Source organism: Thermobia domestica, chromosome 2, assembly GCF_964235325.1.
Source record: "Thermobia domestica chromosome 2, izTheDome1.hap1.1, whole genome shotgun sequence".
NCBI classification, from domain to species: Eukaryota; Metazoa; Arthropoda; class Insecta; order Zygentoma; family Lepismatidae; genus Thermobia; species Thermobia domestica.
The window spans coordinates 264,785,122-264,808,673 of record NC_137455.1 but is presented as its reverse complement, the minus strand read 5'-3'; the positions used below and the strand labels follow the sequence as shown (position 1 = coordinate 264,808,673).

General features: G+C 34.3%; 1 protein-coding gene across 1 annotated transcript in view; it reads left to right on the top strand.

Moving 5' to 3' along the window:
- Positions 1-1,204: 1,204 nt before the first annotated feature.
- The window catches only part of LOC145679409 (uncharacterized), a 64,052-nt gene continuing 41,704 nt past the window's right edge, over positions 1,205-23,552 (top strand). The window contains exons 1-3 of the mRNA XM_081749991.1: positions 1,205-1,341; positions 15,415-15,998; positions 17,436-17,693. Of these exons, the coding sequence (XP_081606117.1) occupies positions 1,322-1,341; positions 15,415-15,998; positions 17,436-17,693 (862 nt within the window). The 5' untranslated portion in view covers positions 1,205-1,321. The remainder of the gene's footprint in view (positions 1,342-15,414; positions 15,999-17,435; positions 17,694-23,552) is intronic.

Genomic DNA, 23,552 nt, shown 5'->3' with positions numbered 1-23,552 from the left:
TGTGATGATTTGTGTCCATTTGCCACAAAGGCAAGTGCAATGAAATTGATGTCCCCCCAGAATAAGCCTCAAATCTGCCGGCCTCCCAATGTTGAAGACAACTCTGCTCCCCTGATCCTCCACAGCATTGTTTTCAACTTCATAATATTTTGGACATCGTTTAGAAAAAAAAATATGAGAACGGCCTTTCCCGCCTTACCCACCCAATCTTGAAGACAGATTTGCGCCGCTATATGAGAGAATTTCAAATGAAATTTTAATAAATGTATATATTTAGAACTATAGCATTAATAGTTACCTAACATTAATTAAAGTTAAATAGCTATAATTACCTTCTAGCAGCCTTAATTTGGAAATTTTTAGCTTTACTATATGATTCCGATCGAAAGCGTGTTAGTATTATATTTTAATTGTGTTTATTGCGTATATGTATAACTTTATTTATTAAGAAATTGGGGGGAAAGGTTTGATTTTTCTTTTACTGTATCTTTTGTAGGTACGAAATCAACAAAATTAGAACAATGAAAATGTGAGAGTACAAGAGGTCGTATTCCGGTCTATAGCTTACTGTATCGGTATACTGTCGAGATTAACCCTAATTCAATGTTCAGGACAGCGCAGAGCCAATGGGGGAGGAACTGAAAGTGTATGATAGCTCACCGGCATTATAAGAGTAGAGGAAAGGTTCGATTGCCAGACAAGTCTAGCATTTTTTCTCTTTGAATTTTATTGAATTCGTACTTAAAGCATAGAGTGAAAAAAGAGTGTCTCCAATTTCTAAATAGATAAAATTATACGAATATAGTACACAATAACCACATTTTAACTCTTATTAATATGACCTTCGATTAAAATAATCGAATGAATAAAGATAGGAAATTAGGACTACTAGAAGGACATCATATTTGCATTTTGAATTTAATGGCAAATATTATTTATAAACTACGTCAAGGTGCTGTATGGATACACTGCTAATGTTGGAAACTAGTCTATGCCTATGGATCTACTGCTCATATTGGTGAGTTCTTTAGGTGGATAGTTACACTGCTGGTGAGTAGTTACATTATCCTGCCAGCGAGAGTAGATGTCGCTGCAAGCGCGACAAACGATACACTTGTTTTTCCATGTAGTTACCAATCTTGCCGTTAGGCTATGTGATCTGTGGTTATGAAGAAAGGAAGAAGAAAAAGAGTGGTGATATACTTTCCCAGTGAAGTAAAGTGAATTATACAAAATATTTCGATAGAGAGAGACAGTCTGAAAATTTTGCTTGTGGACGAGTTAAGCATATAATGTGTATTATTATCTACTGCAGTACGGTATGATGTATTTACGGAGAGTGTAAGTTTTTGTATTATAGAGTAGTAAATTCAATTTCAAACATAAGAACTAAATAATTCTTTTTTTCTATTTTTTTTTTTTTTTTTTACAAAAATCAATTTACTTATTGTTGCTTTATCTTAAAATTAAGTCCTAATTACATAAGATTAATATTGTTAAATATAGTAGACTTTGTATTTCTTTTGTTCTCGTTGATTGACCAGTGCATGGGTATCAACCATTTTCGGATAAACTTACGCAGATGGGGGCAGGGGACTCTCGGGATAGCTTTTCTGCTCTCATTTTTCCTAGGATACTTTGTGGTCGGTGACGTTACGTGGAGGTTTGCGGTATTTTTCAAAATAATTGAAATTCTGCATAAACAATAACACTACTGTTTCAAGGGGGCGCGGTGGCTCAGTGGTAGAGCGTTCACCTCTGGTGCTTGGGGTCCCGGGTTCGATCCCAGCCCCCGCGAAGTGAACTTTGTGGTGGACAAACACCGTGCTCGTGGGTTCTCCCGTTTCCTCCCACTTTCTTCATTCCACCATTTCACTCATCTCTCATCATCACCGTCTCCTTTAGCCTAGCCGGCATAACCGTGGGACGTAAAACTTGAAGATTTCATTTCATTTTTACTACTGTTTCAAAATGGGGAAAAGTTATCTTGTGCAGCAGCTCATTCTAATAACATAGGAAGCAATACAAATGAAATAATGTTCCATCGATTCCCTAAAAATGATGAACTTCGAAGAAGATTGATTTCCCGCTGTAAGCGAAAGAGCACTTTTAATGTGGATAACGCACGAATATGTTCTGCTCACTTTTCACCAGAGGATTATCAAAGAGTTTGAAAAAACGAGCTTCTGAGTTTCCTGCAAAAGTAGTGTTTAAGATCTGACCTTTTTCCTTCATTATTGATACCAAACTGGCATGGGTAAAAATAAACTAGACACTAGTCAAGTTGAAAAACAGGTGTGTGACAACAATAATTAATTTTACTTTTATGACATTTGTTTCAGAGGGCCTGAAAATTAAGGAGTTTATGTACGTAAAGCGAAGTGGAAGGGGGTACCAATGAGAATATAAATGTAGACTCTTATATATTCTTTAGTTTAAATGATATTCATAAGTTTTGTTAAGTATCTGAAACATTATTCTAACATTCATAGGAACCTATTACGAACCGAATCTAACCTTGTTTAACCGAACCGTACCTGTTACGTACAAATCACATTGATTTTATTCCTTCTCGAATGCCACATCGTGGGACAAAATCATTTGTTCTGATCAAAGTGCACTCTTACCATATTCTTATAATTAAAGGAGTGGCTGAGAGAGGGGGCTAAGCCACAAAAACTAAATTCCGATAAATCGAAGGGCACAGTGTAGGACAAGTAACTACAAATTTTCCCCTGTGAAGGTGGTTCTTTTATGTATGTATACCACTGTATAGATATCTGTGCAACTTATAACCTGTAATACATAATGTAAAATGTGTTATATTGAGTAATAAACAAATATCAGTAATGTAAAGGAAATATTTTGCAGTCACGATTTTTGACAATTTGGTTAACACACAGTAAATACAACGGGTTAGGTTAGATTTCTAACCTGACCTAACTTAACCTAACCTAATCAAATTAGGTTAGGTTAGATTCGGTTATATTAGGTTAGGGTGGATTAGATTTCTAACATAACCTAACCTATCCTAACACAACCTAACCTAATTTGTTACTACATACCCGGAATCTCTGAAATTTTGAATAATGTTTGCTTTATGTATTTTACTACCTGAAATGTTCTTATTGAGAGGATTGGTTTATGGAAAGTATTTGAACTCCTTCCACCCTTAGAATTCACTTTTCAATGAAAGAGCAACGACAAAAATCCAAATGTCACCCCTTCCCCACGCCCAAAGAGGATGAATTTGGTTTTAAACGGTATCAGTGGTCACTATTCAGTGACCCTGAAAATTATGGACTGGACACCAATTTCTATTGTTTTTGATTATTTGTCACCTCCTTCCTATCTCCTCTCATCCCGAGCGAAAAAATAAGATCCTAAGTTAGGCCTGGTTGCATGAAAGTACCAAAAATCGTTAAAGTTGATCGAGGAGAAGTTAGCAATCAAACATTGTTACAATGAATAGAAAAATGCCCCCTCTACCCCTTAAAACGGAAAGTTTCAAAAACAATGGGACATGTTTTTGTTTAAGCTTAACGAGGAGTTTATATAGTGAATTTCATCTTTCTAACGATAGGTTCGTGAGATACTGTATTTTAGGTACAAATTTTGAACCCCTTCTACCCCTTAGTATTCGCCCTTTAATCAGAGTAATAAGGACCAGGTCAACTCATGTACGGTACTAAAAATTATAAAAATCGATCCAAAGCTCTAAAATGAATTAGCAAGTAAATATTATATTCATTTTTATTTGTATAGATAATTAATTATTATTGATGGTATTTATATATTTATTACATTATATTGTCTCATCTATGAGTACAAATAACTCATTATTTGTATTTGGGAAGACAAGGAATATCATAATTATGTTTTGAATCCAGTTTTACGAATAAATCGCGAAGTGTAACAAGCAGGCAAGCGAAAAAATCTTCACCCATACCTCCACATGACGTCACGGACAGTGAGCCAATCAGAACGCTAATCGGGAACTGGGGCTAGTTGTTATTTTATATACCTTGGATGAGGGGCCCGGATTAGACCCGCAAAAACCTTTTTTAATGTTCTATTACTATTTGTTGTTATTTTAATATACCATACCTACAATTACCCATATTAAATTTCCATCGGTCACTTTTAACTGTTAATCACAAATATAATATATATATGGTATCACTTTATTTCATCAATAATTTAAGATTTTTTTCTTATTCCAAATTTGTCTTCAGTTGCCTATCACCTTGAAATAACTACAAACAATGCTTTTTTATAACTACATAATATAAACAATGACAGTAACACTATTACACTACTTTCAAGATCAGTTAAACTGTTGGTAGCAACTCCACTTTCCTCGAAACGTTCTCTGCCTTCAAGATCTCCAAACCCAGCTACTTTCTCCTAGGACATTGCATTTGACCTACTGTGCTCTCTGCTAAGAATTGAAAAACAGAATTAGTTTTATTCAAGGTTAACTAGTACTGTTCAATTGAATTATCTAACGCTTTGACTCCCAGGGATTTGGGACACAAATGTATTCTAGATCTCTAACTTTCTTTCCAAAAATTTAATGCTGTTAGTGTGCTAGACGCCGTCAGAAATTATAAAAGAAAAATCTCTTCTAGTTCTTTACCAGTGGGTAACGTGCCCATAATACTGGATATTTTCCCTCGTTGAATGGCCATGATTATGCGTTCAATTAGAAAAGATTTGGCTCGAGTGTTTCCTGATTTAATGGATATACGTTTGCCGATTTCGTTAATAAATTTAGCGCCCTCTTGATCCCAGAAACCACTAGACTCAATTGCTATTGCAAGAAACCAATACTTGTTTAGGAGATTAATATTTAATTCTATTTTCTTTTCCTCTCCGTGCAGCGACAAGTCCTGCTTTTGTTGATGAAAATTGAAGGTTTAAAGCTGCATAAGTGCCTGAGCAAGTGAAATCCCAAATCAACGCCTTTCCTTGCTTCCATGGCACTAACGTTATACCATCTGACCTTTTTCCGTCTGAACGGCTGCAGCCAATTGGTTCTCTCACAGCTGGTACCCCTGCGAATGTTAAGGCTCTCAAAATGATATTCACATTCCAATAGCGTGAATATCTGGCAGCACTACTTGTGCATGAAATACCATGTAAACCTGTTTTATCCTCGAGAGCGCTGCAACTTGGACAATGGTTGTTTCTAGCATATATTTGCTCCTAGACGAAGAGCGACGGATACTCGGAAGCTTTCGTTGTCTAGGTATAGTCCGAGAGAAGGTGACGGTAGAGCTTGATGCCATGCACCGTTTTCAGGGCACATGGAAGCAAGAAGAATGGCCTTATCTTCGAAGTTATTAGAAGACTGCAATAATGAAGCTAAACGGTAATTCACGATGTGCTCCTCTCAGATCGACTGTTTATTTCGACTTGCTGGAGCCGGGGGGGGGGTCTGACCCAACTAAATTTGACCATTTAGCTATACAGTCCAGTACATCGGGGTAGGTGACTTCATCCTCTCTCTGAAGGAGAGTTCCGATCAGTCTTCTTGAACTATAGAAAGAGGCTAGAAAAGACGGGATAGCCAAGTCTGTGGCGCGACGGATTCCTACACTTCCGTTTTTGACTGGTAATGATGCTCGTAGAAATGCTTCGTCACTGAAGGTACAATTTAGAACATTCGCCAATCCTGTTGTCGAATTTCTCCAGTAGATTATCGTCTCTCCAGGATTGGGAACAGTGTAGAAAATACAACAATCTTGGGATCGAAAAAGATGCTCTGAGGAGATAAAACGTTGAATGTGCAGAAAGTTTGAAAAGGCGCGAAAGTAGATGATCTAAAGATGAAATCTTTTCCAGTAATATCTTGCTCCTTGTGTCTGGTGTAAGAGCTGCTCCTAGCAGTTCGGCGTTAGAAGAAGTTAATAATTTAATTCCAGGCGCCGCCTCGTTGAATCTATCATATAGAGTTTGAGTTTCAGCATTTGTTACTCCTAGGAAGCCTATTTCACATTTCGAGTAATTGAGAGACAATCCGATCGATGTTGCTTGTGTGCGTATATGATTTATAGTATGTAATACTGACTCAGTTTCTCCGGCTATAATGTCATAATCTAAATACCAAATGTTGAGTTCAATATTATCTCTAATTATAGAGTGAACAGGACTTAGTGGATCTTCCTGTTGAACTCCACGTTGTGAAAGGATAATATTATCTCCTATAAAGAGGTAGCTAGATTGTGAGTAGCTCTGATGTATGTATGGAAAGAAGAAAGGAAGTGGCTTTTAACTGAAGGCAGCTTTGAATCTCGGTTAATTTAATTGAATTCATTTTTGAAGTCTATTTTGAGTAAGGCTTTAGTTTGAGGATGATGAGAGGAATAAAACATACGTGCTGCATGGACTGCTATTTCAGCTCCGTAGGGCACGCAGACTCCTAGCTGGTGTGGTTTAATATATCAATTAATGATTCTCGCATCCTCGAGCATATAACTTTAGCTGTGAGTCGTCTCCACACATTACCTACTGCTACTCTTCGAATGTCACCACTTTTCTTCTTGAGCGCAATGAGTGAAGCACCGAAAAAATCGGATTTATCAAGGCTGGTAATTTTCTTAAAATTATCAGGTTTAATAATTCGCACACTGAGTTGATTAAGTTCTCTTTCGTCTCGGAATCTTAAATCATAATAAGATCTTTTAGAATTGCTGATACTTTAGTAACAATAATGAATGTCTCGGCAGGTTCAGGAAAATTCATTGAATAAGAGTGAGCAGGATGTTCTTCTCTAAGGGATTCCATCAGTAATGTATCCAGAGTAGTTAAAACATCTTCGGAAGATAACAATCTCACTGCTCCTCGAATCCCTCTGCCAATTTGTGTTCGATGGTCTTGATATTAAATGAGTTAGATGTTGGAAGTTAACGAAGTTTGTATGTATTCATAAAGTGGGTTAATAAAGGATTCCTATGAGATTCTGACCAAGTCCTGACTCTGTGCTTTACCCACGATATGAGGTTGGTGACATTTTGCGGAGTCTGGTGAGACACAGAATACAGGAAAAGGCCAGTCCAAGATTCAAGATTGTTAGTTTTCAATATTTTTTATAGTACGTCTTGAAGTGATTCTGCTACGACCAATCTAGCTTCTCGAGGAACTCGGCGAAGAACTGGGATGTTGGCTTTTAAATAAGCGAGAACATCACAAACATTAGATATAGAATCTTCAGAATTGAAATCCGTGCCTTCGAAAGATACTTAATAATGTTATATCACTGCTCAGAATTAGTATCTTTCAACTGTTAAGTGTTGCAAGCTACAACGAAAACAATGAATCCTTACCTTTCCCTGTTTCCAAGCAACACCATAAGAAAATCCTACTAGCGTTATATAAATAAACTTTTAAAGGGAGGATTGGGAACAGAACTCCTTACCAAGTACATGTCCATGGCACATCAAAAGCTCCAAAACGCATCTCAAAATATATATTTCCTGTATACATTTGTCACACAAGGGGTTCAGATTAAGTTCCAAAGTTGGTCGTCCGTTTCTTGCAAAATTGAAAATTTATGAGGAAGAAATGAATAATTTGCTTGTTTGTGTGCTTAAAAATGTATAAGGAGAGCATAAATTGTGTTCATTTTCTTATATATACGGTTCTAAACATGGAACTATTTGGTAAGCGGAGGGAACTACTTGGCGCAAGTTACTTTATGATAGGATTATGGGAATGTAATGGGCATTTGTTTGTAAACGTGCCTGGTGATAATGAGCAAAATCTATTAAAAGTAAATAAAAGTTATGGCTTAATAAATCTAAAGATTTAATTTGTGGGAAATGCGGTAAGCAAATAATTGTAAAGAAACGTGGAGAAAATTATACTTTTCAATGTAACGGTAAGTAACAACCAACATAGCGGCAGGGTACCGGTACTAGGACAGAGATCCACCTCCTCATTTAGCTGTAATAAAGACAGAAAACAACGTGCCTTGCGGGGCTCTAGCCCGTATTTACTCTCTAACGCTCGCTCAGCAATACTATGTGAATTAAATATGAAACTTTGGTACAGAAAGGAACCAGTAATTACACTTTTTGCCATAAATTAGGCGGACGACCAACTTTGAAATAAATGCCAGAAAGGGGTTCTTATATTCATGAAATGTGATCTTCACTTAGCAGGGAATGCACTCTTACTGCCTTAGAAAGTATTTCTTCGGGAAGGAGTTGCATCAATAGGTGCAAATTGACTTTAGGAGAGATACGTTTACATATGATATAAAAACTGCAATGTATACAACATGAATTAACCCGAAAACACAAACCAACTTGAGCTAGTTGGGCTTTTAAAAGCACTAACGTCAGAGCACGCGCAAAGCATAGGGATCCGAGTGACAGCTAGGGAGTGCATCCCTAAAGAGTAATCGGGTCTGTGACATTGGGTATACGCATAAACGAGGACAGTAGGAAAACACTTTATATGGCACAAAAAAGTGCCTTGTGTGTGGCACAGCTTTGCGACACTTCTACGATCAGTTTGTAGACTGGCTTTACATAGTACTTCACTTCATAGGGTATTACGTGGTAAAGAGGACAATGCCATCTCGTGTTTGTACCTTATTACACACGTAAGATGTAAAATTCTGATATATTTTCATTAGTTGTACAATCCTATTGTGAAATCAAGTAACGTATTTCTTCCGTAGATTTTACAAATGTATGTCCACATAAAATGGGATAACGCCACAAATTTTCCCAGTTTTACCATATTTGGTTCAGATACAACTTCTGTTTCATTACTTTCCGGTCTGCATTTCTGTTTACCCCCCATTGCTGCTGCAAACACATCTTAGGGTAGTTATTAAGGCAGTGGGTTTGAAACACTGCCGTATTTTTCTCTATTGCCTGTTTACTTAATACCGTATCAATACGCAAACTCATATAGTTCACAATGTAAGTTCATTTTTCTCCCTAATTAATCACCGCACATTAATGACTTTTATTACATTTTTTCCAACATTTATGCTGACATTGCGTCTGATTTTGTTCATTTCTCCGTAAATATTATGTTTCGGAAACGCCATGTGCGACAGTTAACATCGAGTTTCCACCAACCGTTGAGATAAAATTAAGTATCTGGGACGCACATTCATTCTGTTGTATGTGCACAAATAGAAAAGGAAGGTGATTTTTAGTATAGCTGAGGCAAAAGGTAGCAGTGAAAATTTTATCTACCACAAGATTTCTCTTTACCAGATTTCGTGCAGGTTTGTTGCAGGACTAACCTGTACGGCCGCAAATAGACGAGAATCATGTGTGTTTCCGTTGGCACGTGCAGGATACGAAAAATCATGGTTATGTGCTTTAATAAACACTATTTGGTTGTGTACGAGCACAACATAGTCTAGAAAATTGCATTACAACACTGATTTGTAGATTGCAGTTTTCTGTCGTGGCAGAAGTAACGTCACGAAAGCCGCCTGTAATCGAAATCTACAGATTTTCCTTCTATATACGCTCGATTTTTCTTTCCATGTGTTTATCACAATAACAGAAACACTTTAACTAAATGAAATTTAACTTATTAATAGTCCATCGCTCCTCCTATAGCCTATAGTACAGCTTATACACGCCGCAGAACTGATCATATAATTTGTGAGTTGTTTCCAGAGGAATAGAGAACCAGTGTTCTTTATGCAGTATGTGTTGCATCAGCGATAATGCAAGACCGGACTAGCTGCTTTAAAACTGATCATAGATGTTTAATAATATATAAGTTAGGAGAATGAGCAGACAAAAGATATCCTGATTTTAATCAAATCATGCCTGAACAAGTGTGGGTACGTAATTTGGAGCATTATTATTTTTTGTTTTCCTTTTGTTAGAAAACATTTTGTACTATAGGATGTAGGTGAAATGAAATAATGTTCTTTAGTTTAACGTTCGACGATTATGGCCGTTAAGCTAAAGGAGACGGGCGCTTAGTGAAAGTGAATGATAATAAAATAATAATTGGTGGAATGAAAATGTGAAGGAAACGGAAGAACCTCGAGAAAACTCTCAGAGATAGTGGTATTCTCTACAAACTTACGTAACCTGGGATCAAGCCAGAGACCTCTACCACCAGAATTAACTGCTCTACCACTGACCACTGTTACCTCAGAAGTGTATCTAATCACCTAAAATATTCACATAGACATTGGCAGTAATTCGTTGTTTAACACATTGTTTCTGATGGTGATTACATTTTGCAGCCAGTTCCAATCATTGGGTCTATAGTTGTTGGTAACGATCACTTCAATGTTCGATGAATCCTCTCAACAACAATCAACGCCAATCCATTACTCTTCTCCTCTGATGATATCTTGGCACGAATTCTGAATGCCAATTTCATGTCGGTTACTTTTGCTCTTGGCACACCTAATACAGTGACAGTCCTGGACAGTCGCTCCAGCTAGTCACACATCCATTATATGTCCAATATGAAAATCAAAGATACCTACCAATTTGCACCGGTCTATATTTGACACCGACCATTTCGTTCTAATCATCATGTTCTTTACAATCTAACATTTATTTTTGTTTTATATGCTTCGCATCCTTTCCTCAAAATGACTTTTGTCATAGCAAAGTAATTTTTAATCCGAAAGTACATTACGCTGCGGGAAACTTTCCGAATTATTTCTTACACTCAGAGATTTTAAGACTCCCTGACAGTGATACTTTTTGATGTGTGTCAAACATGTTTCATCCATGACTTTTACCTCACGGATTACAGAAAGCCGCCACCGACAGTAGGATTGTATAGGCGTAACTCGTTTGCAATGGGGTGAACACTTTTTCTAGGATCTGCTTACATGGTGTTCCTGGGTACCGTATGTGTAATTTCGTGAGTTGAATGTTGAATACATATAAGAAGTAATAATGGAACCAACTTTGATCCCTGGGATACTCTTGATAATTGTAATTTTTAAAATTGGTTTACAACTTTTCTATACGGCAAATTGCTTTCTGTCTTTCAAGTGGGATTTAAATAGACTAAGTAGTTCAAAACGATAGCTAAATTTATTGAGTTAGTAACCACCTATCACGATTCATACTATCGAAAGCTTTTGCATAGTCGATATAGAATACTTGCTTCACCCTCTTGTTTGATTGTTTCAACTGTGACATTAGTTATTACATTGAGATTTGTTATCATCGTTTGGCGCCATTATTGAAACCATGTTGAAATTTTTTAAGACAGCTTTAGCCAGCGTTGCGTAAACACAGTATTATATATATATATACGCGATACTATAATGTAATGTTTGAATTAGATATTACTGTGCAATTCCCTCTTATGATCTGTAAAATGTTATAAATAGAAATTGTTAGATTTAAATATTGAATCAATGTTTTGTTTTGAATTTAATATTGCATTTACGCAGCGTTAGTCTTTTGCATTGTCTTTACAATATATTATGATGTATGAATATGCAAAACACTCAGATCGTAGTCTGAGGCGATTAACATGCACGTTGTAGTTTAACTAAAATTACAATAAAGAAGTATATATATATTTCTGTGAATGGAGAATAAGAAAATAAGAAACTAAGTGAACGGTTACATGAATTATTTAGATAAGATAAGAATGATAGATCGAGATTTGCTAGATTCAAAACTTGCTTACATTGTAAAGTAAAGTGTAAACTTTCATGCACAAAACTATGAAAAAAAATCAGTTCCAATGTTATTGTTCCTGAAGTATGTCTATTGTAGATATTTTGACAAAAGCTGGATTCATGTTTCAGTTAGATATCAATTTGATTAAGAAGCATTATTGTAAAATGGATTTCAAACAACCTGAAATTAAAATTTACATTATTATATCTGAAAGAAACTGGTTCTGGCAATTTTTATATTTGCCTTGGTTTTCTGTAGGTTTTTAAAATTACTTTTATTTTTTCAAGACTTCCTTTACTGCTTACTATTGTTATTTACTTATTTAAGTAATAAGTATTTAATATACTCATTTCTACATGTACACGGTGAAGAAGTTTCTGTTCTTTAGGGAAATATTTGAGGGTGTCCACGAAGATGTTGGAGAGGAAGGTAGAAATATTGTTCTGTTCTGACAAAATTTTTGTTGTGAGGTGGAATGACAACTCTATCATTACATTAGCTACAAACTTTGAAAATGTTGATTCTATTTTAACAGCTAGCAGATATAACTGAAAAGAACACTAACGTGTCTCGATACAGCAATTAATAGTTGTACAGCTTTATAATCCAAATATAGTAGGAGTAGAACTTCATGACAACGGTGTGGCAAACTACAGAATTGTAGAAAGTAAAAAAATGATGGTGCTCCTTATTCAAAGACATTGTTGATAGTATACTTGATAACACTGGGATTTTTTATGATCTAATAAGTGAGAAGGTGTCTCAATTAGAAATTAGGTCAGCAATCAGGGCCGGATTAAGGGAGGAGCTTAGGATCGCTATAGCTCCGGGCCTCCAGGTGAACAGGGCCTCCACTCTGATCAAAATATTTCAAGGCGGGAGCTCATGTGGTTTGGATTCCACGTTAATCAGTAGCTCTCGTCTCATATGTCCTCGCTGCTGAAAGGGACGTTAAACTCAAAATCAACTCATTAACTCAACTCTGATCAAAATCTCAACTGGCTGTCTACATAGAATCATGTAGATACAACCATCATCATAAAATAAAATATGACAAAAAATGAAACATATTCCCTTAACTTTCCTACTGTACTTTCACAGAAATGTATTAGGTTAAGTCAGCAGGGGCCACATATATTTTCTAGCCCCAGGTCTCCAGATGAGTTAGTCCAGCCCTGTCAGCAATACTTGTGTTACTTCTGTTTTGTGAATCTGAAGCACCATTATCTCAATCTAGAGCAGTGGAAGAAGTGTAATTAGAAGAAACTCATATAACATTTGGACGACCATCTTCAATAAGTCTGCCTTCTATACGGTACTGCAATATTGAACATGTAAAAACTCACCCGCAGAAGAAAAGAAGATGTAGAGTTGGTCATTTTGAGACAATTTATCTTTGCAGCAAATGTAACGTTCTTGTGTATTCAAACTGCTTTATATCATTTCATATAAAGTAACTATACACGATTTCTGTAGACTCATCAGTTGGTTCTGTACATTTCAGATTTGTTAAAAGATACTGGAACTATAGAAATTAACTGGGAAGAAAACATAAAATAGTATTACGATGAAGTGAAGAGAAAATATTATTTGGCTCGGCACGAGCTTTATAGAAACATACAGACATAGTCACTATGAAAAAATATATTTAAGATTTGAAATAAAATGTTTCCGTATTTAAAGTTATGTAAAATAATTTTAATGTATTTCACAGTTCTAAACTTAGAAAATATTCTCATACTCGAGAGTATCGCTCAGACGAAAGACAACATGAAGCACCAACGTTGCGTAAACGCAACATTTTTTTGTCAAACTGTGAGGTACATTTTTTATCATTTCCCTTCAAACAAGGTCTCAAATATCACAAAATTACTATTTGTTTCAAGCCATCGTTAATTCGATCTTTGGCTTCTAATGGGTTAATGACAATTTGATATTGTAATTCATTACACGTCGATATAGAACAGTTTAAATACTTTTATAAATATGCTGAAGATCGAAATAGGTCCCAGAGTTTTAACCTCAGTTTTATTAAGGTTTTATTTCGATTTTAAGAAGGAAATAGCACATAGACAAAATTATGTTAAAGTCGGTATGCAAGCATGTTTGTCGATATGTCGTAGCTATACACATTCTTAAAAATTTTGTTCTTGGTATTTACTTATCGAATCTTTGCTGGTTTGTTCTAAAGTATTTATTATTATATTATTTCATGAAGTTAAAGTAACCTATAACCCGTTAAGTTATTTATTTAGAGTAATATACAGCAGCATTGCAGTCTTGTATACACATTTTTATCTGTGCTTAATTTTCTAATTTCATTTCAATTATTGAAACTAAATTCGTGTCTTTTCCAATCCCTAACAATACTATACTTCACTATGTATTGTAAGAATCACATTACCAACTAATGTTATCAAGGAACAAGTGAGGTAGTGAAAGTCCATAGAGACATTTTCCTAAAGAGGGGAAGCAGTAAAAATTTCAGCCAAGAATATTTAGTATTTCCTGACGATTCGTTACATTCGGATTCCTACTTAATAATACTATAAATATGTTTAGTTATCGATATTCTTTCTTTCCTAGATCTCTAATCACCCTGTTTATCATAATCTAATTGTATCAATGAGTTTCCTTCATTTTCAAGAATTTGTGGTATCTACTGAGGTTGATTAACCCTGATGAAAATTTTCGTATTTAAAGTTGGAAAATGTTTATTATTCTCTTTCTCAATCTTTGCTACAATCATTGAAGCCACCTTCACTCACCACGAAAGCTATTTTACTGCTATATTTTGATGTGTATATAATCTTTAAAAAATCACATAACAATTCATGAGAATATATTAATATAGGAAAGTTTTAAGCTCAATATACTAACTGCATGGAGTTAAACTTCAAAGTCGGTTAATCCGTTCTTATAAAAGTCAAGTCGGTTAATAAGTTCTTTAAAAAAGTCAAGTAGTTTTCAGCCCTTCAAGTGATTTTTAGTAAACGTATTTATTTATATGCTACATCAGTAAGACTTATTGTGCACTACTTTACGTATCTTTTAGCATACTAAAAAAAATTCAGTTTAGTATATACCCAAAAGAAACCAGTACCAATGGTGATTTAGACTTTAGCTGGGAGTATATGAGACGCTCAGTGCATAATGAATTCAAGTTCACTTTTCAACATTTAGAACATGTTTTATATTTAAGATCTCTATCTGAAACTCCTTTCGGAGCTTTAAATATTCAATCCCAGATATTGTAAACAGCTTTTATAATGTAAAACATACTGTTCACTTTTCGATTTATTTAAATTGAGCATACAAATTTTATGTATCATTTTTTTTTTTATAAATTTGGTAATTGTTCTTGAATTCCTTGTGCTCTGAACAACCCACATGTCAGAGTATTATTTGTTCAGAAATCGCTTAAATGAGTTTTAAACAAGTAAAACTCATCTGTACAGACCACCTATAAAAGCCAAAAACATTTTAGAAATTAGACAGTCTGGCGTCACAAACTTATAATAACGATCTTTAGATTGATATTAAGAGAATGAAAGAATTTATCACATTCAATTAAAAGTGAACTGTATGGCTATTTTTATATTTAGATAGGGGTCTATTATTAGACGGAAATGAACCTACTTTATATCAGTACGTATTTGTACTGGACTACTCATTCTGCCAAAGTTATTAAAAGTGAATTATTAATAGAGTTTGGAGCTAATATATTAAAATGCAAAATTACTTATGTTACATGTCTCTTAATCAGGTTTTCTCTGCTATTTCTAATGAGAATCTCTTCGGTTATGAGTGGTTGTCAGACCCGTTACACACTAACTGATAACTATCTTCATAGCGAGTACCAAACTGAGGCAAAAGGTATAATAGAAAGAAGTGAAAAGAAACAAATTCGAACATCTACAGACTACTGTCAGAATGTTACCTGTCCTGAAGGTATGAGTTGTCAATCTATAGAAAATGGCGTCGCTTGTACCTGCAACGGAGGAGAAAAATGTCAAGCTAGATGTTGCTATCATAGAAACTTTTGTGTTGACCAATCGTGTTCGGAAATAGAAAATGGATTAATTTGTCTAGTTGATCAACAAAATATAATGGACTGCTATGAATTTGAAAATTATTGTAAATATAATTCAGGTTTCTGTAATACTACTGCAACAAAGAAAAATGGATCATGTGTAGAATATTTAGAGGGAAACGACTGCCAGGAACAAAGGAACTACTGTGAAATTCTGGTTGGTAATCCTTGTTGGTATAATGGACGCTGCATACCACGTCTTGCAGGATTTAATTGTATTTGTCAACAAGGTTTCATTGGAACTAAGTGCCAAGAACGTGAGTACTTAATTTCTCTTGCTGTAAACTACTATGCTTTTAAATAATATGTGATTTAATGTAGTTTAATTGTACGTACCATAAATATGAACAAGGAGGTATGAAGATTAGGGATTTACCAAGAAACAATCCTGTCTTGTTACCCCTAGAGATAAAACGGCAAACTGTTGCCAGTGAGGATGTTACTTTAAGATAATAAAACAAGATAGATGTTAATATTAATAATACATTCTTTCTCGTACGAAAATTAAAGCATTTAATGTGAAATATTTGACTTCGATTATGTACTAACTTAACTATGTACTAGCATTAACTCAAGGTACATCTTAAATTACTTATATTGTTAATGTTAGAATTAACCCATCTAAAATGTGCTATGAGGTATTTGAGAGATCTACTGTATATCACAATTTTGAGTCGACAAAACAGAACCGTATGTATAAATAAGAAACACAATTTAAAGAAATAGTTAACATGTATTTGTTAAGTGCGCGTGTTTGTGAAGCACTATGACACTTCTTAGGCTAAAAGAGGAGAGATAAACTGGATCATAGCTGACCAAGATGATGATTACAACCAAAATCAAGAAGTACACCAGTTGAATGCAGCAATCTCTAAAGTAAACACAAACAGCCTATTGGAATAACTTCTTAAATGTTTGATTCGAAATTCCGATAACCGACTGAGACTCAGATCTCAGATTTATAGGGGCTTTTGCAGAATCGTTCTGACCCGCAATTAGTGTCACACTAAAGAGTTCGCCTAGTTTATGTTTTCTGCATTAGTCAGGCCTCTAGTATGACTCTAATCATACATCAAAACGAGTCTGCATAAGGCCTATAATGTCGTTGAATATTGGCGTTGTCACTTGAAATATAACTCAAACCACGACTTCAATTCTGATTGACGGTATTGAAATAAACCGAAGTATTTATACAACAAAGATGCTTGCACTGCAGCACGTGGCTCCCAAAATTCGAGCTGAAATCATTAGACGTGTGTATGAGATTTCTCTGAAGAAACCTTAGTTAACCAATTCTTTTTAAAGACTGAGCGTCATGTCAGCACTCTGAATTGCATATAACTCACATAACGCTGACAGATGCAATGTGTTTGTATTAACAATAAAACGTAAAATTAAAAAAAATCACACATTCACAGAAAACCTTTCAAACAATTTACAATTTTAACAACATTCACAGATTGTAAATTTATGAAAATGAAATAACAAATCAAAAACAAAACAATCTTCGGAAGTCTTCAAAAAATGGAATTTAATATACACAATGGGAATAATGACAATAAAATATTAAAACTCTTTGACACTAATAGTTTTCTACCATGTGATAAACTTTATAAAGCTAAGCAAATCTATTTTCGACAAAAGTGTCTCAACTATTAAATTAACATATCGCTTTAAAACTTGTTTTATTGTAGGTAACACTGATAACATTATAGCAATGAATATGCCAGATGCCGTATTTAACAGCTACGGGTACCAATGCATGGTAATGCCTTTTGGATTTTATGCTAAAGCTCTTGGATCAGAAGCAGAAGTAACATTTATAATTGAATATCCAAAAAACCCTGCTTACGACCATCGAATAGTAGTCAAGGCATCAGAATTTAAACAACATCCACATGCCGAAGAATACCTTGAAAATAAGGGTTTTATACAATTTAAAAATGTTGAAGGTGAGTCATTTACTTTTTACTATTTTATACTTTATATTCCACAGTAAATTACCAGCATAACGAAAGTTAGTGGAGCTCCGACATTAATTAGTTATAATAATTTTTTGCTGTACTGAAGTAAGTCAATTCTCAAAGAACTCACTCATATTTATATTCTCTGTAGGATCTGCATTACTTAAACACGAATTATAGACAAATAAAGTCCGGTAATATTGGCGAGATACGATATAAGTGACCGAAATGATGAAGCAGAGATATGAAATCGTAACTTTCATTACTTGATTTTAACTTAGCATTGCTATTTAGCCGAAAACGCGTACATTGGAATATATGCCAACTTTATTTAATGCAATTACGCTTAAAATTTGTTATAACGCTTGGCTGATCATATATGTGTATTTAAAAAGCTACCATGTCATTTGGATAATAAAATAATGTAATAAGAAAATATTTGTATTACAAAATTGAATGAATTTCAATTATAATGTTTAGACCACATATACATTAGACGTTCAATAAGTAGCCTGAGCCATCTCCAAATTCAAAAAGATGTTACTCGTGTTATTAAGAGGGCTTAAGACACAGAGTGTAACAAAAACTAATAAAGCTGCCCAGCACACAGCAATTTTCGTCCGGATACTATAGTTTCTGGTCGCGTCCAAATGAATAGTATACAAAAAATGTCAATGACTAACTTATCTTTTCTGGTATGTAAAATCACGATAAGATACGGTGTCCGAAAAATATATTGCCATCCTTGTTGGAAATGATACATCTGAGCCATTTGGAAATCTTTTCGTGATGGTTCGTTGATTGATAACAATGTACGTAATTGCCTAGGAAAATGAACTGATGTAGAGAGATTGATTTTTGTAGATTTCCAACCGGTTTCAGAAAATGTATTGACAAATTAATTACCATTTTGATAGAAACCGTCGTAAACGTTCATTTTTTAGAGTCCCGTCATGAAAGTTTATTTCTTTTAGAGTCCTTTTAAACAGTATTTGAGGCCATTTCTGTAAAACTTTTTTCAAAATTTGCCGAAGGCAAAGCAAAGCCAAAAATGCAACAAGTAATTAAAAATGCTATGCCGAAAATCACAAATTAAAACGCAAAATGTGCGTCACGTGATGCATACCGTTATGAAATGGGGCATTTTCTAGTTTCATAAACTTCAACGAGTTTATATGAGTTTCGAAAATAAGAAATTAGAAATCCCCCTCATCACTTCCTTTTAATATACGTGTATTGAGTTGTAGATTGCATATAATTGAAAGTGAATAGACTTTGCACATTACAATTTAGGTTAGTCCTCTTAGACTCGGTCATATTTTACACCACGTCAAGAATTCCATCAAACTAAGATTGAACGTTCCCGATGCTAAATTGTATGTAAGTTTTAGCTTTCATACGATATTTTTTATGAAACAATGTTCTATTTTCATTTAACATTACTTCAAACAAAACAAGTGAAAAGCAGTATGCAGTAGTGCTAATATCTTCAGTATTGCTTTTGGATTTAAATATTCGCACTCACTCTGATTGACTGACTGACTGACATAATTACTGTATCTGAGGAGTACCTGTCACCGCGGGAGCCCAAGATGCCCGTGCCTCCAAGATGTGGTTATCTTTTTTGCACAGTAGCCTAACAGATGTTGCTATCTGCTTGACCTTCCGTCAGATGATACATAATGTTGGTAGTTTGTAAATAATTTGCAGCCATCCAAAGTCATGGTGAAAACATTTCCTTATAAAAGCAAAACGTGCCAGTTTGGCAGATATGCTAATTCAAATTCTTCATAAGCCAAGTATGTAGTTGTCTAATCTGCTCTCCGTTCTGCCTAATGATAAGAGTGTCGATGGTAAGTAGACAATTGGTTACAAGTCCAAATTCATGAGGAAATCGATCCTTTTTTAGAAAAGCAAAAGACAGCAGTCTGGTATTTATGCTAAGTCAAATAGTTCAGAAACACTCCAATAGATGCTGATACCTGCTCTGCTTTTCCCCAAAGTATCAACATTACAATTACAACAATTACCAAAAACAGGCAAAATCATTCCTTATTATACCAAGTAAAACGCCAGAGTCTGTCAGTTAAATTAATTCAAATAATTCACAAATAGATAAATGGACATAGCTATCTACTCTGTCTTCTGTCTGATAATATATAGTGACTGTGGTATGTGAAGAATTTGTATCGAAGTCAAGATCATGGTAAAAATATCCATATTGTAAAAGTTAAAAGTGTCATCTGTTAGTTACGCTAAATTGAATAATTCAAAAACATTTTAATAGTTTTCGCTATTTGTTCTCCCTGCACATAATAACAAAAAGTGTTAATAGGATGTAGACAATTTGCAGCCAAACTAAAGTCATGGGGGAATCAAACCTTAATATACCAAGTAAGACTCCATTATCCTTAGACGAGAGACTCAATGCCAGATTAATAGACAACGGCGATTTAATAGTAGCTATCTATAACCCATATCCCGTGAATGTAAATGATATTTTGAATTCTGTTTCTTGCAAAAGAAAGCCAGAGCGACTACGTCTTCCGAGTTTATTGATGGAGTCAATCCGTTAATATTATAACGGATAATAGCTGTTTTAACGGTGGCGGTTTACAGCCCATGTAACATACATGTAAGAGAATTTCTGATTTCTGTTTTTACAATAGATAAAGGAATTATTTCGATCAAGTTCGTTAATGGAATCAATATCTTAACATTGTAATAGGTAACGGCGAATTCAAGGGTGCCTGTCTATAGCCAATATCTCGAGCGAATTTTTGAACTTTTGGCAACAAATAGCTAAAGCAATTGTTAAAACTCTCTCTAGTTTACTACTTTTCTTCGTTTGTGCTCATGTAACACCTCTATACTACTATATATCAATAATCATAATAATAAAATAATAATAATAATATTAATAATTATAAGTCGTCTACTTTTTTTTTTAAATTGAAAATGCCGTGAAGCCTAAGAACATGAAATGAGATGAACATATGATCATAACAACAGAGATTGTAATTCCAAAACAAGGTTGATTAAATTTTAACTACTATCAGCCCGTAAAGATAAAAAAATCCTGAAAGTAGTGATATATAATTTCCAATTCAATCCCTATTGCTATGACAACATGTCCATAACGGAAGACGAAATAACGAAAGACGACTTTGATCACCGCATTGAATTTTGCGAAGTAATGATATGAAATATCGATGACAGCAATATTGTCGTAAATGACATGGTATTCTCTGGTAACTTTCAGACTTCCAGTTTAACGTCCCACATTATGCCCTTTAGGATAACGATGATTAAAGCAAGTGAATGATCATGAAAGAATTGGTGAAATCAAAAGGAAACGAGAGTACCCCGGGAAAACTCACGGATACAATATTGTCCACCACAAACTTACTTGGCCGGGAATGGAATCAGTAGTCCTACACACCAAAGCTAAGAGTTCTACTACTGAACCACCGTGCCACTCCATCCGGTATTCTTTGATGAAGCGATATTTACCATATTTGGTCTGGTGAACCGAAAAATTATCACTATTGGAGCGATGAAAACCCACATTGATGGGATGTTATTTCCAAGAACAGAAGTGCAAAAGCTACTGACAGAAATAAATTACATTCTTAATTAGAAATATTACGAATAATGTAACAGAGATGTTAAATTAAAAGTACAAATACAAATTATTGTGACGAACTGTGGTTTAATTAGGAATACAGCTGGTAAATAATAATATTAGACTACAAAGGTATTCAGAAGTCTTGCTGGAGGAAATATAAATATATTGAGATTCTTATTATTATCGAATTGAAAATTCAATGGTGCATCTGAAAGCAGATAAAAGATCAGAAAAAGTACGTATAGCCAACAAGCAGTAAGAGATCTGTGAAGTATTAAGGGCTTGCGAAGAGGCTGCCAGGTAAACATGGTTGGGAGCAACTGATTTACGATATTGCATTGAGGACGACCCCTTCTGTGACGTCGTTCTTTGTCTGGGCCTTTTGGCATGGAATAAAATAAAAAATAAACAAGAAGTATATTATAAACAAAAAATCCTTACTAAAACTATTATATATATATATATATATATATATATATATATATATATATATATATATATATATATATATATATATATATCAAAAACTCGACTTCGGTGAACATTACATTATTCTTATTATATCTTACCGGTGCTAACCTACCACGAAGCCTTATAATAAGGTTTTAAAAACGTCTGAAAAACAAGTGGTAAACATTACAAACAAATACCATTTGTTTATACTTTCTGTTGCATCTGATCAGATTTTATACATATATAATTATTTTACATTAGAGTATATGTTTTGAACAATTTGACTTTAATTAACATTACATTATGATCATTGTATTTTAGAAGTACCAATGATGCATAAAGCCTTACAATAAGATAAAAAGAGTGAAAAACAAAAGGCAAACATTACTAACAAAAAATGCTTTTGAGAAACATTATATTACATTTATTATATTTGAAAGATACTTACTTAGCACGAAGCCTTACAAAGAAAAATCTTCATATCTTGTCCATTAAAATATTAGAATATATATATATATATATATATATATATATATATATGTGTGTGTGTGTGTGTGTGTGTGTGTGATTTGGGTCTGAAAGGGCCAATGTCACTTTTTTTTGGCAAAGATGAGATATTCTTCAAATTGTAACGCCTATAAATGGATATTTTCTTTTGCAAGAAAAGCAATCGTTAATATGAATAGTATATATACTCCAAACTACTTCGTGTTGACATTAGCCCTTTTAGTCCCAAGTCGCAGATATATAAAGTATGTGAACTTTCATTGAAAAATTCTGGCTACTTTCATCTGTTTTCAAATTCTTCCAACTTATATTGGACATAAGATTATTATCATTTTTGCTTAACTTTCCAAATGCCAAATACGATTGACATTTGTCTCAAAGTGCTTACGTGGATTGCAAATTAAAATTGTGAGCCAAGCCACGAAGATAGTTCTCTAAAGTCTTTGAGCATACTCCTGCACAATAGTACGTACTCGACTTGCAGTTACTCTGTATTTTTTCTGCCGGTGGTCAATACTTGTCTAGCAGCTTCTTTTAATTTGACCAACAGAGTGCGCCTTTAACCGTGTATATTCGACGATAACCGTTTGCGATAAGATAAAATGCGTTCGCCATATAATTTTGTGATAAAATTACGCGCATCTCTAATTTATTTCATAGTTCTTCCACATTCACTTTCTAATATTCGGAGACAGTTGCCATCGATTTTCATACAATTATACGCATAATAATAATAATAATAATAATAATAATAATAATAATAATAATAATAATAATAATAATAATAATAATATCAATAACGTAAGCAATACCTTCGGATAAAAAAATAAATGTCACGCTGGGATTCGAACCCGGGTCACTGAAATAGCAGTTCTCTGCTTTCACACTTGACACAAAGATAAGAAAATAAACTAGCAGCTATGTTAGATAAACATAGCACACACTATTTTTACACGTGTTGATGCAATTCAAAGAATGCGAAAATAATGTCTGCATAAGTTAGAAGTTACGGTGAGGAAGAATTGCAGTAATGTAAATCGGGACCAGTTAAAAAATTAGGTAGCCTCATCTTGAAGAACGCTTCTCGATATTTTCCTCATTGACGAAGGTCTATATCATTTGTTTTTGAGTTAAAGAAGGAAACCTCGAGTAAGTCATTGTGACACTCATAAGAAACGTCTCCTTATACGAATATTAGTACGAGTATATTGTGTTAGGCGGAAGATGAAGTGACGAGGTAGGTAAGTGTTTAGCGCATT